The sequence below is a fragment of the Chelonia mydas genome, chromosome 6 (assembly GCF_015237465.2).
Source record: "Chelonia mydas isolate rCheMyd1 chromosome 6, rCheMyd1.pri.v2, whole genome shotgun sequence".
NCBI lineage: Eukaryota > Metazoa > Chordata > Testudines > Cheloniidae > Chelonia > Chelonia mydas.
The window spans coordinates 129,673,809-129,688,464 of record NC_051246.2 but is presented as its reverse complement, the minus strand read 5'-3'; the positions used below and the strand labels follow the sequence as shown (position 1 = coordinate 129,688,464).

The window sequence follows — 14,656 nt, the reverse complement described above, 5'->3', positions numbered from 1 at the left end:
GATGACCTCCTGGTGTCTTTTCCAACCCTAATCTTCTATGATTCTGTGATTTCACTGTGCCTTCCACCCTATCTCCTCCAGCTCACTGAAAACAACTTTTCTTTGGTTATTTAAACACATCTGAACTCAGAGGTGTGTGAAGATGAGAATTAATAGAAAGGAAAGGTTAACCAAGAAAAGCATAACTGGGTTCAAAAAATAATTTGATATGTTCATGGAGGATAGGTCCATCAATGGCTATTAGCCAAGATGGTTAGGGACGCAACCCCATGCTCTAGATGTTCCCAAACCTCTGACTGCCAGAAGCTGGGACTGGATGATGGGACAGATCACTCAATAAATTGCCCTGTTTTGTTTATTCCCTCTGAAGCATCTGGACCCGGCCACTGTCGGAAGAGAGGATACTGGTCTATATGGACCACTGGTCTGACCCAAAATAGGGATTCTTATGTTAAATACAATAGTTTACAGAACCTCAGTAATGATTCAGGTTGACTCTCTGGTGATAGGTCTGTTTGGTTCTTATTTTATTTGCACCAGTTTGTCCTTCCCTAGTGCAAGTGTACACGTTCCCATAGCAAAGCATGTAATCACTATGGCATGGAGCAATAGCTTATCTCCCTTATCAATTCTGGAAGCAGGTATATGTAGAGTGACCAGACAGAAAACGTGACAAATCGGGACAGGGGGTGGGAGGTAATAGGAGCCTATATAATAAAAAGACCCAAAAATCGGGACTGTCCCTATAAAATCGGGACATCTGATCACCCTAGGTATATGTTGTGACGCACTCTATATGATTTTATATGATCCTCTTTTATCTGAAACTAGAAATATGAAATATAATTCTGAGGGCCTATTGTAATTATGCAAAGTGTGGGCCATTAATGGTGGTTTGGAATCTTGATGGCTCCCATCAACCAGGACAGTTGACTGTGGATGGCTCTGTTTGCAGGCAGGCCTTCCTGTGAGTCAGGCTGGGAGGAATGAAGGCTTGGAGTCTTACAGTAACATGTGACCATGTCACCTGAACTGGAATCCATCTTTAACCTGGTGCTTTTCCACTGAGAAGGAGGGGTGGGAAGCCAGAGGGACAAAGGATTCCCGCTTTTGCAAAAGATATATAAGTGGAACAGGACAAGGGGAGGCAGCCATCATGAGAAATCCCCTAGCTACCACCTGAGCTGGAACAAGAGCTGTACCAGCGGAAAGGATGGTGCCCAGACTAGGAAGATGTCAGGTCTGTGAAAGAAACTTATTGAAACATCTCTGAGGGTGAGATTTTATCTGTATTCAGTTTTTATTACTGTACTAGACTTAGACTTGCGTGTTTTATTTTATTTTGCTTGGTAATTAACTTTGATCTGTCTCTTACTACTTGGAAACACTTAAATCGTACTTTCTGTATTTAATAAAATCACTTTTTACTTATTAATTAACCCAGAGTATGTATTAATACTTGGGGGAGGGGGGGCGGAATAGCTGTGCATATCTCTCTATCAATGTTATAGAGGGTGAACAATTTATGAATTTACCCTGTATAAGCTTTATACAGGGTAAATCGGATTTATTTAGGGTTTGGACCCCATTGGGAGTTGGGCATCTGAGTATCAAAGACAGGAACACTTCTGTAAGCTGCTTTCAGTTAAGCCTACAGCTGTTAGGGGACGTGGTTCAGACCTGGGTCTGGGTTTGCAGCAAGCCAGGCAGGACACTGAAGTCCTAAGCTGCCAGGGCAGGAAAGCAGGGGCAGAAGTAGTCTGGGCACATCAGGTGGCAGCTCCCAGGGGGGTTCTACTGTGATGGGTTGGATCACAGTAACTCCCTGGGAACTGCCACCTGGAGGACCTTTGAAAACCTATGTGCCTTTTCCTTAGGGATTATTCATCGGTTTGGGACACAGGGGAAGGGTATGCCCAGCAGCCGCAATCTTCTCTTGATCTGAGTACTCTTTGCTCAGCAACTGGAAATTAAAAACAGTCCCAGTCTCCTACCACAAACAAGTGCAGTCATATGTGACAGAATTTAAATGGACCTTATGGAATCCATGGACCACAGCTGAAAATGAAACGCTGCCCATTTATTGCACAACCATGAAGCGACAATTAATGCAAAGCAAATTCTTCCAATGATGAAGTGCAGCAAAGGATAAAAATACTTACTTAAGTGCGGATTGACTGGAGCTGGAAGAAAGACAGAAAAGAGCACAATTAATGTCATTTGAAAGCCTTTTTAACACCAGTACTCTACTTATCCTAATCTTCCTTGGGGGCCGTGTACGAACACTGATGATTGCACATGGTTGGGGTCAGCACAACAGCCACTGTCCTGCTCTTTAGCTATCTAAAGACGTTGGCACTTCCCAGGGACGAGCATCCTCTTCCACCGAAATCTCAGCGCACACAGTCAGGCATCAAACCTCGACCCTCACACTTATTTTAAGGAAGAAAAGCAGCTGTCCAGCTAGCAGCAGGCTGATGTCCTATTGCTGAAGCCAACACATAATAGAAAATGGGTAAAACTGAGAGTGCAGAGGGTTCATATTAGACTCTGTTCATCCCTTAATGTGGGGTGCTAGCAGTGCACTGGCCCTCTGGATTACAGGGAATTTCACCTGTAACGAATTCATTCTCATGTGTTTAAAAATGCTGCCATGTGAAATGTCAACACAGCCTAAATCCCACTTCCTATCTGACTGGTTCAGGTTTCTTTAAATGCAGGGTGCAAAGGGGAGGGACGGGAGGCTCAGGATCCCTCCCAGCTGCTGACCAGAGCTGGGTAGCGCAGCAACAGAGCCCCTTCCCAGCAGGCATGATGGAGGGGCAGCCAGGCTAAATTTCAGTGGTGTTGCAATCCTGTGTGCCCCCCCTCCCTCTTTGCAGTCCTTTCAGGGCCATGGGCAACAGGCACCCCTAGCCTCTGGGAGGAGCGGAGGACGGGACCTGGGCATCCCAGCCTCCAGGAGGGTTTGGAAGATTGGATCTGGGCTTTTGATGCTTCCTGGGGAAGTGGAGATGCAGACAGAGGATGCAGTCAAGGGCTCCCAGAACTGCCTGGCCCCTCCTGGGGATGCTGTCTGTCAGCCTGACCATCTCTCCGTGTGAGACCATGGGGCTGGGTGTGGGGCAGGGAGACAGCAGGGCTGGGTGCAGTGGGGAGAGCTTGTGGCTGGGTGGGGGAAGAGTGTGGGGCTGGGTGGGGGACAGCAGGAGGAGTGTGTGGAGCTGTGGGTGCAGAGAGGACAGCATGCATTTTTGGTGCAAAGGCAGCATGAGAGAGCTCGGGGCTGGGAGGTGGGAGGGGGAAGAGTGTGGGGCTGGTGAGAGGTCTGGGCCCCCTCCTTAGGGAAATTCCAGTTGGGCCCGTATTTAAGTTTTATATCAGAAAAACATGCTGGCAAACAAACAGAACTTGTGGCATTCCCCAAAGCACCCATCTGACTTTCAGACAATAGCAGGGGGAACATACAGAATTTCTTTTTCAACAGAGATGAAGTAATATAAATAAAGTATTCTATTCCAAAAACCAGTACATGCCACTTCTATGTATATCACTGTTCACTAGTTACATTATATACTTACTTTATAACAATAAAGGATTGACAACTATTGGCCAGGATATTAATAAAATACAGTTCTGAAATGTATTATCCCAGTGTCCTCTCTATGATCTTCCAGGTACAATATATGCATATCAGAGAAGGATTATAAACTTGGAAGGTTAAGGCAGTAATTTTATAAAATATTACAGTAATTACTCTGCTAATCCCCACAGAGCCAAAGTAGGACGATAAGGCACAGTGATTTTAAGTCTCAGAGAATGGTAGATAAACTTGGTTGTGTGGTTCATAGATCTGTGGTGTAATTGCTTTGAACTCCTTTGGATCCATACCCCTTTTTCCATCTATAATTCTACAATTCTATAATGTCATATTTTAAAATCAGAATGACAAGTTCCTACTTAATGGAGTAGGGATGAAATTCTCCCCTGCCGAGAGGGTCAGCACCATGCCTGTGCATCACTGAAGACCTCAAAAATAAGGCTGACGTGGGAATTAGATGGTGCACAGGCCATATGCTGGCCCTGCGCACAGGAGAGGATTTCAGCGGGGTTATTTAGGAAACAGAGACCTGTTCCTGTAATCATGAGGGACTGTGGGTTTAGGCCCGGAATCAGAAAGGGACAATTATCTAAAGAAACTCTGCAATCTAATTCTGGCTCCAAATGATGTTTGATGAAACCTTGTAACCCTATTGTACTGTATATATGCAGATGAAGGCTTTGTTAATAACAGACTTCTACCCAGTTATTGATCCATATGTTGATACTGTTAGCCACCTGCTCTGTTTATGGACATAAACACTTTGCTTCTCACCTTCCCTCATGAGTTATACTTAGTTGCAGATACAACCTGACACTTAAAAAACCCCTCCATTTAGTAGCTCTGCCATTTTATCTCACTTCACCTAAAAGAATGATCTGTGATTTGCCAGGAGAACTTAGTCGTTAACTTCCATTAGATAACCTCACATGCATTTGTTAAAAAAAAAAATTACCTTTCACTCTTCGAGAAACCTTCATTTTGTGTGCTTCTTGAGTGGCTGAACTCAGAATTAGCTGAAATTGCTAGAAGCTGCATTTAGTGACACTTGCTTTGTAATTGTACAGAGAAGCTTTTATAGAAACTATCATTAGTGGGTCACCTTGAGCCATGCTCGTGAGACTGCTCAGAGTACAGCAACTAAACCAAAAAGGGCTGGCTGCCACGCAAGCTTCAACTCAGACTGATTGACAAAAGCGGAACAACAAATTAAGCTATGGTTAGGCTGAACTTACTGACACATGGTGAACTGGCAAAAAAGCACTCTCCTAAGTAATGCAGCAAGTAGCTATAAAACAGGGGCAGATGATTCTCAAATTCTCATTTCTGAAAGGTCAGATTGCTGTGTGAGCCAGAAGTAGTAAGTAAAATTAGCCATGAAAGGAAACTAATGGATGACTGAAGAACTACATTCCTGAGGTTGAGTTTGAACTGTCTAGAAATTTTTAAAGTTCAGCGTTATAACCATTCTTTGGTGAGCTTACACTCAAAAAAGAAGCCTACAAGAAGTGGAAATTCGGACAGCTGACTAGGAAGGAGTATAAAAATATTGCTAGAGCATGCAGGGGTGTAATCAGGAAGGCCAATCAGAGTTGCCGCTAGCAAGGGATGTGAAGGGTAACAAGAAGGGTTTCTACAGGTATGTTAGGAACAAGAAAAAAGGTCAGGGAAAGTGTCGGACCCTTACTGAATGCGGAAGGCAACATAGTGACAGATCATGTGTAAAAAGCTGAAGTACTCACTGCTTTTTTTGCTTCGGTCTTCACAGACAAGGTCAGCTCCCAGACTGCTGCACTGGGCAGCACAGTATAGGGAAGAGGTGAGCAGCCCTCAGTGGTGAAAGAACAGGCTAAGAACCATTTAGAAAAGCTGGACGTGCACAAGTCCATGGGTCCAGATCTAATGCATCCAAGGTTGCTGAGGGAGTTGGCTGATGTGATTGCAGAGCCATTAGCCATTATCTTTGAAAATTTGTGGTGATCGGGGGAGGTCCCAGATGATTGGAAAAAGGCAAATATAGTGCCCATATTTAAAAAAGGGAAGAAAGAGAACCCAGGGAACTACAGACCAGTCAGCCTCACTTCAGTCCTGGCAAAATCATGGAGCAGGTCCTCAAGGAATCCATTTTGAAGCACTTGGAGGAGAGGAAGATGATCAGGAATAATCAACATGGATTCACAAAGGGCAAGTCATGCCTGACCAACCTGATTGCTTTCCAGGATGGATAACTGGCTCTGTGCATATGGGGAAAGCAGTGGACATGATATATCTTGACTTTAGCAAAGCTTTTGACATGGTCTCCCACAGTATTCTTGCCAGCAAGTTAAAAAAGTATGGATTGGATGAATGGACTATCAAATGGATAGAAAGCTAGATTGTCAGGTTCAGTGGGTAGTGATCAACGGCTCAATGTCTAGTTGGCAGCTGGTATCAAGCAGAGTGCCCCAGGAGTCAGTCCTGGGGCCGGTTTTGTTCAACACCGTTATCAATGATCTGGATGATGGGATTAATTGCACCCTCAGTAAGTTCGCAGATGACACTAAACTGGGGGGAGAACTAGATAAGCTGGAGGGTAGGGATAGGGTCCAGAGTGACCTAGACAAATTGGAGGATTGGGCTAAAAGCAATCTGATGAGGTTCAACAAGGACAAGTGTAGAGTCCTGCACTTAGGCTGAAAGAATCCCATGCACCGCTACAGGCTGGGGACTGACTGACTAAGTGGCAGTTCTGCAGAAAAGGACCTGGGGATTACAGTGGATGAGAAGCTGGATATGAGTCAGCAGTGTGCCCTTGTTGCTAAAAAGGCTAATGGCATATTGGGCTGCATTAGTAGGAGCACTTCCAGCAGATCGAGGGAAGTGATTATTCCCCTCTACTTGGCACTGGTGAGGCCACAGCTGGAGTATTGCATCCAGTTTTGGTCCCCCCACTACAGAAAGAATGTGGACAAATTGGAGAGAGTCCAGCAGAGGGCAACTGAAATGATTAGGGGGCTGGGGCACATGACTTATGAGGAGAGGCTGAGGGAACTCGGGTTATTTAGTCTGCAGAAGAGAAGAGTGAGAGGGAATTTGATAGCAGCCTTCAACTACCTGAAGGGGGGTTCCAAAGAGGATGGAGCTCAGCTGTTCTCAGTGGTGGCAGATGACAGGACAAGGAGTAATGGTCTCAAGTTGCAGTGGGGGAGGTCTAGGTTGGATATTAGGAAAAACTTTTTCAGCAGGAGGGTGGTGAAGCACTGGAATGTGTTACCTAGGGAGGTGGTGGAATCGCCTTCCTTTGAGGTTTTTAAGGTCAGGCTTGACAGAGACCTGGCTGGGGTGATTTAGTTGGGGATTGGTCCTGCTTTGAGCAGGGGGTTGGACTAGATGACCTCCTGGGGTCTTTTCCAACACTAGTCGTCTATGATTCTAGTCAGTTCATCCTGACTCTAGCTGATCTGACTGCTTTATAAAGAAAGCATTCTCAGAACAGAAAGAATTGTGATAAAACTATTGGACTCTGCTGGATCCTCTGTGTCTGTTCTGTTAGATTTTTACGCCAGGTACATGGGGCATAAACCACACTTTAATTTCGAGACCTTATTTCTGGTAATCCTTGTCCATGTAGATTACGCCACAGAAACCTTGGCAGAGAGTAAAAAAAAATCCTTTTCACATTCAACAGGCGATTCTCTCTCAGTATAAAACCTATGTAAAAGCCTATTTAAATTTACCACAAATTCTTCTCAAATTAAAAACTTGATTAAGGAACAACTGAGGTGCCCTTATGTGCTAGTGCAAAGAACACATAAAATTACACTCATTGGAAGGGGATGTTGTGAAGACTAAAAGTATAATTGAGTTAAAAAAAGAACGGGGTAAGTTCATGGAGGACAGGTCCATCAATGGCTATTAGCCAAGATGGTCAGGGATGCAACCCCACGCTCAATCAATTACCCTGTTCTGCTCATTGCCTCTGACGCACCTGGCATTGACTACTCACGGAAGTCAGTTTACTGGATAGATGGATGATTGGTCTGACCCAGTATGGCTGTTCTTAGAGAAATCATTAAAAAAACAAGCAATAATTTTGGACATCAATAGCTAAGGTTAAATATACTATATTTTCAGCTGCCTGATTATATTTTTTATTATTGGTACGATAATTTGAGATTGGTGAGAAACAGTTTTCCTGTCCAATGTAAATGTTTGAGATATCGAAAAAAATGTCCATCTTAAACTGGGACAAAAAGTCTAAATCTTCAAAATTTTTGCACACCAAAAATCTGAACAAAGTTTTGGTTCAGGTCAATCAAAATGTTTGGTTTTGATTCTGACTTTTCTCTCTCTTTTTAAAAACATTTTTTAGTCTAAATTTACTAAATTTTTTAAATGAAAAGTTGTTTCAACTGAAACCTCCAAAACTTCCCAATTTGAAAATGTGGAAATGAGATTTTACCCAAAACCTTTTCCAGTAGGGACAGTCATTGAAATGGATCCTGTTCTTCAAAGAGGACGGTTTTTTTAGACAAACTGGCATTTTTCAGTGAAAAAATGGTTTGTTGAAAATTTCCTGATCAGCTCATATTACAATAGTGCATAAAGGCCCCCAGGATCTGATAGTATTAGGCAATCCACATACACGTGGTTAGAGAGAGCCCTTGCTCCAAAGAACATGAAATCTCAATACGAAGGGCAAAAAAAAGGAGAAAGGGAATATTAAGCCAATTAAGCTAAGAGACACAAAAGAAACCAGTCATGGCTGACAATCTGCCCTATTAATTGTAACACCTAACTTAACATGCTCCTTTTAACACACACCCGCGTACTGGAATTTTCTGTTTGCGCACCCCAAAAATGGTCTTAATTTTGTGCTGTAGTGCTGCTCTGTAATCTTCTTATATAAGGTCCCAATCCTGAAACTGGATCCATGAGGCTGGATCTTTGCACCCATCTGGGGTCTGAGCTGATCTCAGGACCAAGGCGTGCAATAGTGATATACTTTTCTAACCTACAGAAAAGTCACTATTTTTTAAAAAAATAACATTTAGCCTATGGAAATTTAAGTGTTGGAGTAGTAACTGACAGCCTCATATGGCAGACCATTCTTGTTGTGTACAGGTGTATCAGGAGTCCCATTCTAAATACACTGAAGAAATACTGCCCATTGCTTTTGGAGTGGTAAGAAGCAGCTCCGTTTGCAACTTTAATTGCTGCTTAAGAATTATTATAATTTTTTTTTACATAGGAAGATGTATAAAGAAAGTGTGTGTTCAGATTTGAAGTGGAGTTACTGAACATTCAGAGATTTTATAGTTGCCTTTTACCATACCAGCCTACATGGATTTATGTGAAATGATGAAGATGATCTTTAAAATTGTTACTACAAGACATATTTGTACTGCACTAGCCTACACAGTCGATTAGTGCTATTTAAATTGATGTGATTGTGTTTACTTGGTGCACTGAATGTTCTCTTGCAGAATAATATATGCATCTAATAAGTGATTCGTCAATCATATCATTCATACTATGCCGATTTTTCTTTTCTCCATGCCACAGTGGAGAGAAGGTGGAAAACAAAGCATGTGTACGCACTTTTGATTGATAGTATCCAGGTACTAGCGTGTTTTCCCTTTTTTTGTCTATACCTAAAAGTATGGGTTAGGAGGCGAAGATATTTTTTAAAAAACACATCACTGAGATTTTCCTAATCATATAGTTTCCACATTTCGGACATTCATTCAAACAGCTCCTAACAGAAAAGCTCATTGAAAGTTGCATGTGTTTGTATTGGAGCGATGTAAATGTTAATCTGCAGTTGCTGGTTTCATTCACGCTGTGCTGTGCTCTGTAACTACTCCCATATTAGATTAACTTCATCCTATTTGATAGTAAATATAGACGTCACCAGAATATGTTCACATTCCAGTGCATTCGTTGTAGCCACGAACAACTGTGACACAACTTGTGCATTTGTAGATGAAATGCAGATTTTTCACTGTTTAATATTTAAAATGGTAAAAGGCAACAAGGAATGCCACAACATCAACAGATATAAACATGAAAAATATTAATCTCAATATATGTCCATACAGTTATTCCAGTTGTTCAGCAATGAACTTGCTGATGGGGATATCTTCAGTGGCAAATTCACTGATGGTGCTAACTTTCCAGGCCAGAGATGGATCCAACTCATAATGAGAAAATTTCATCTGTAAAAATTATGTTTTACTTCATTGCCTGCAGACCTGTACAAATGTGTGGTTATAAAGCAGCTGAGAAACTGCGGGTGGAAATTTCATGATGGACTGCATTATTTTGAATGGGAATATTTTGAAAACACAGGAAAATTATGATCACCTAGCATATAATACTCTTTGGGCTAGATCTCCAGCTCGTGCAAACCAGCATAGCTTCACTAAGGGCTGGTCTTCACTCGGGGAGATCGACCCTGCTGCAATCGATGCAGCAGGGATCGATTTAGTGGGTCTAGTGAAGACCCGCTAAATGGACAGCAGAGCACTCTCTGCTCAATGCCGGTACTCCAGCTCTCCGAGAAGAGTAAGGGAAGTCAACTGGAGAGCATCTCCCACTGATGCAGTGTGGTGAAGACACCGGGGTAAGTTGACCTAAGCTACATCAACTCCAGCTGCATTATTCATGTAGCTGGAGTGGCGTAACTTAGGTCGACTTACCCCCATAGTGAAGACAAGCCAGTGGTGGTATGTCTATTTGCACTTGTTGAAGAGTTAGCCCTTCAATCCCCAATTTACCACAGATCTCTTTAAAAACGCTTATTCTAGCCTAAGTCAAGCATACCTATTTAAAGACAAATCAGATGCTTCAATAAAAATTTAGAGGGGTTTTGAAAATAGGGCTTTTTAATGTCAGCCTGATGCAAGCCTTACCTGTGGAATGACTACCGCCACCTGATAATAAAATACAGACCTTTTGAAGTCGTCGGGAGATCGAACAGCACACCAAAATCATACATTTGTTTACATTTTAAAGCTCTGGGAATGGAAAAGAATGCTTGGGAAAGAGAGGGATTGATAGTACTTGAGACGTGCATAGTACTGGTGCATATTATACAAACATCTGGCAATATACCTGAGTCCTGGGACTTGCAATATCTTAGGGATTCCAACCCTGAGTTTTCCTTTGAGCAGATAATACTACCTGTGTTAAATTGTGCGATATATTGGAAAGCTTTGCAAAATGGGGAGTTACGTTCAAGCTGCCAAGGTAATTTGTACTTGTAACCTATGATAGGGTTTGGATTTAGGCGGAAGGAGGGAAAGTTGGTGCACTAACCCAATAGGCTCCTGGTTTAAGTCAATGGGAAGTGAGGGCTGTTGGACTCTTGCAGGATCCAGGCCCCGGTCCCAGTAAACGGTGCATTTAAAATCAGTCTGTTCTGTTTTTACTTTTCTGTAGTTCACTGACAGCTTTTTAACCAATGCAAAACTACAGAATTATAGATACTCTACCTCTGAAACAACATACTGCCTCTGCAAACTGGATATATTTTTTCACGCATGTCTCTCAATTTTTATGAAACTAGAGTTTCACATTTTAACTCTTTGCTGGTAGCCAGAAGTCTGCTATCTCTGCCAGAAGCACTGAGAGGAAATCAATTTCTATAACTCATGAGGGCACAGAAGCAAAAGACATGATGAAAATTGCTTGTTGATTCTTGAAAACTTTCCAACAACTCTTAAAGGGTGAAACTGGCTCTATGTGGAGTCAACACACAGACAGTACAGGGGATGGATCACCTGATGATTCTCTGTTCTGTTCATTCCTTCTGGGACACCTGACATGGGCCACTGTCGGCAGACAGGATACTGGGATAGATGGACCTTTGGTCTGACCCAGTATGGCCGTTCTTATGTTCTAATGATACACTATTTAAACCCAATGTAAGCCCTCAAAGTAGGATTTAAGTTGTGCACTGCCCTTCTGTTCCCCCTCTGTACACCTGTTTCAGCTCAGTTCAAAGAAAGATGCAGCAAACAGCTCTAGCATCTCTAATTAAAATGAGTCTGATCTGCATTTTATCCTGGATAAAATAAAAAGTGAGTAAAAATATAATTAGCCTGATGATAAATATATAATACACTAAGAGCTGTAGGTTACCAATCATAGAGCTCACAATGGAATACTAATATATTAGTGTGAGAATTAAACCTACAGTATGTTTCAATAAGAAATGTACAAAGAGATGATGTGAGAAACATAGGCTGACACTGTTGGAATCCAGGATATGTTCCTCTTGGAGACAGAATGCAACTCAACACACACTTGATTAAAAGTATATTGAAAATCTTACGATTCCAATGTGTCCCTGCTTGGCCAGATGCCCCAAAGAACAAACATTTGCAGTGAAAAGAGCTTTGCAAATTGTTACCTTAATTGTCCTTTCTAGCCACGTTCCCTCTGCTTTTATTTTAATTCCTGGATAAATATTTACGGTTTATCATCTACATTTATGTGGACTTGCTGCTGTGAAATGCATCCTGTCAGCCTGTTAACAACATCTCTAGGAATCAAGCATTTTGAGGTTAAACACTACACTGGGATAAATGTGTGAGATCTCATTATTTTATGGCTGAATCTAGTACACCTTGGAAATAAAGCTTTATAATAGGTGTGCTGAGACAATTGTCATGATAATGGTGCTCAGACACACCCCATGTTTGAAGTGCATGAAGGGTTAACTATCTTGAGTTCTACTTTAAAGGAAAGCAACTTGAGATTTATCCTGTTGATTTGCAGCCTATTCATGATCTTTAAAACTGCAAAGTTGCAGATACCGGCATCAATAGCGCTGAATCGCGCTCCAAAACTAATGTACCCATCTTGCATAGAATGCAAACGGCTTGTTTTCTGCTGGGTGGTTTGATTTTGCAACAGGTACTTCATCAGCACATTTGAAATGCGTGTGTATTTCATTCAAATCTGTATTAGTGACAGATCTGAGAACAAAATTCCCTCCAGCAGAAACATGCCATTTCTGTTGCAGGAAGGAGGTGTTTCTGCCAGTGCAGGGCTAGACACTTCAGTTGACTTAACAAGTCAGCAAAATCCTGAATTCAGCAAGTGACCTTGTGGGGCGTGTGGTGTGTATGCCTCTAGCACACTGCCACAGCTAATACTTGAAACAACCTCTTGTGCTCCACAGGCTACAGGCACTGCCAGATGAGCCAAAGGGGAGATGAACTAACCACCCATAAGCTGGATGCTGCTCTTTGCATCTGTCAGGAAGAGGAAGGATGATCCAGGAGTTAAGCAGCTAGCCTGGGACTCAGGAGACCTAAGTGACCTAAGCTTTGATTAGTTCATACCTTGGGACACAAATACATTGCTTAGACAACTACTTTCTGCAAAATGCAAAACCCCTAAGCTTGGCTCATCTTGTGAGCAGGTAACTATCCGGAATTGGAAAGTACAAATATGTGCCTGTGGAATCAATATTTTGGGGTGTCTCACTTCATTTCTTTGGTTGATATTAACACACTATTAAATTATTTGCACTGGAATTGAGCGTGGCAGAGCTAATAATTGATCATGAATAATGTTTTTGATAAATGTAGCGTCTTTTTCTTTTCATGAATTGTGCACAAGCCGCTTACAATTTTCTCAGACCGGTTCATTATTCAAAATTATTTGACAACTAATTTCCAGGAGTAATTCTTGGTCTGCAGATTGCCTCTGAGCCGTCTATTATAGTTGGTATTCAAAATGGAGCTCTCTGATGTTTTTATATAGCTCTGGCCATTGTGCTAGCTAGCTGCTAGAGCGTCTCGAAATTACGTTGCCTAGTTGTGACTCGACACATCACATGCCATCTGTTCCCTGTTTGGACGAGGGTAACAGAGAATCAGGGTTCTAATGTTCACACTTGCGTTTCCAAACTTTTAAATTCCCTTCTTACAAAGCTCCTCCAATATGTGCTTAAATTTACTTCATTTTTTTCAGTTAAAAATCCTTCCAGTCATTGGGCCAGGTCCTCAGCTGGTATTATTTTGGCCCAGCTCCACTGAGTTCCGTATTGATACTCCACATGAGCATATTGTCCTTTCATTATGATATTTACAGAAAGTGAACACAAAAGGGAAACAAACAGGAAAAGAGAATTCAATTCATTAAACAAATATTCACAAAAAAACTAAGGTTTTTGTGCAGGTCTAAGAGTCAAACGTTGGCAATATTTGGAGATTTCCATAAAACAAAGGCTACAGCAATCCAAAACCCGACTAGATTCATGTGGGCAGTCTTCTGTGCCCACATGACATCTGCGGGTCACTGTGGGAAGACGTTTGCACTTGCCCTGAACTAGAGCTCCTTGGAATTTTGTGGTTGAAACATTTTGTGAGTAAAAGAAGCTGTTTTCATCAAAACTGAAATGTTTAAAAAAGTGTCAAGTTTGACAACATGTTTCTTAGAAAAAGTTCCAAAATGAAACGCCCTGACATTTTCTGAAAGGAATGGAGGACTTGTGGCACCTTAGAGACTAACCAATTTATCCGATGAGGTGAGCTGTAGCTCATGAAAGCTTATGCTCAAATAAATTTGTTAGTCTCTAAGGTGCCACAAGTACTCCTTTTCTTTTTGCGGACACAGACTAACCCGGCTGCTCCTCTGAAATCTGAAAGGAATGTTTACATTTTGTTTTGAAACAACTTTTTGCAATGAACTTCATTGTTTTTCTATAAAAAAAAGTTTTAAAAGGTTGAAAATGGAACAAAGTATCTAGATTTTACCTAGACGAAATGTTTCAATCTACTCAGAATGTTTTCTTCTGAATTGTGTTTCATGAGAAATTTCAATTTGCGGGGGCGGGAGCTTTGTTCCACTTTGGAATGGGGAAGAAAATGGAGATTGTGGAATTTCCAGGGAAATCGAAAATGCTATAGCGGCCCAGCTCTACGCAGAGCAGCACCCTTCCTGCAGGCACAAGGCTCTGCCTGTGACGATCTAATTGCTGGATCGGGGCCTTAGACATAATTCTACCTATTTGTTCAATTTCATAGTGTCATAGAAATGTAGGACTGGATAGGACCTTGA

General features: G+C 42.0%; 1 protein-coding gene across 3 annotated transcripts in view; it reads right to left on the bottom strand.

The window, feature by feature from the left end:
* The window catches only part of MDGA2 (MAM domain containing glycosylphosphatidylinositol anchor 2), a 647,298-nt gene that overhangs the window by 32,372 nt on the left and 600,270 nt on the right, over window positions 1-14,656 (bottom strand). For all 3 annotated transcript variants that reach the window (XM_037901392.2, XM_037901393.2, XM_043548875.1), the window contains one exon: window positions 2,163-2,183. In XM_037901392.2, coding sequence (XP_037757320.1) covers window positions 2,163-2,183 — 21 coding nt within the window. The remainder of the gene's footprint in view (window positions 1-2,162; window positions 2,184-14,656) is intronic.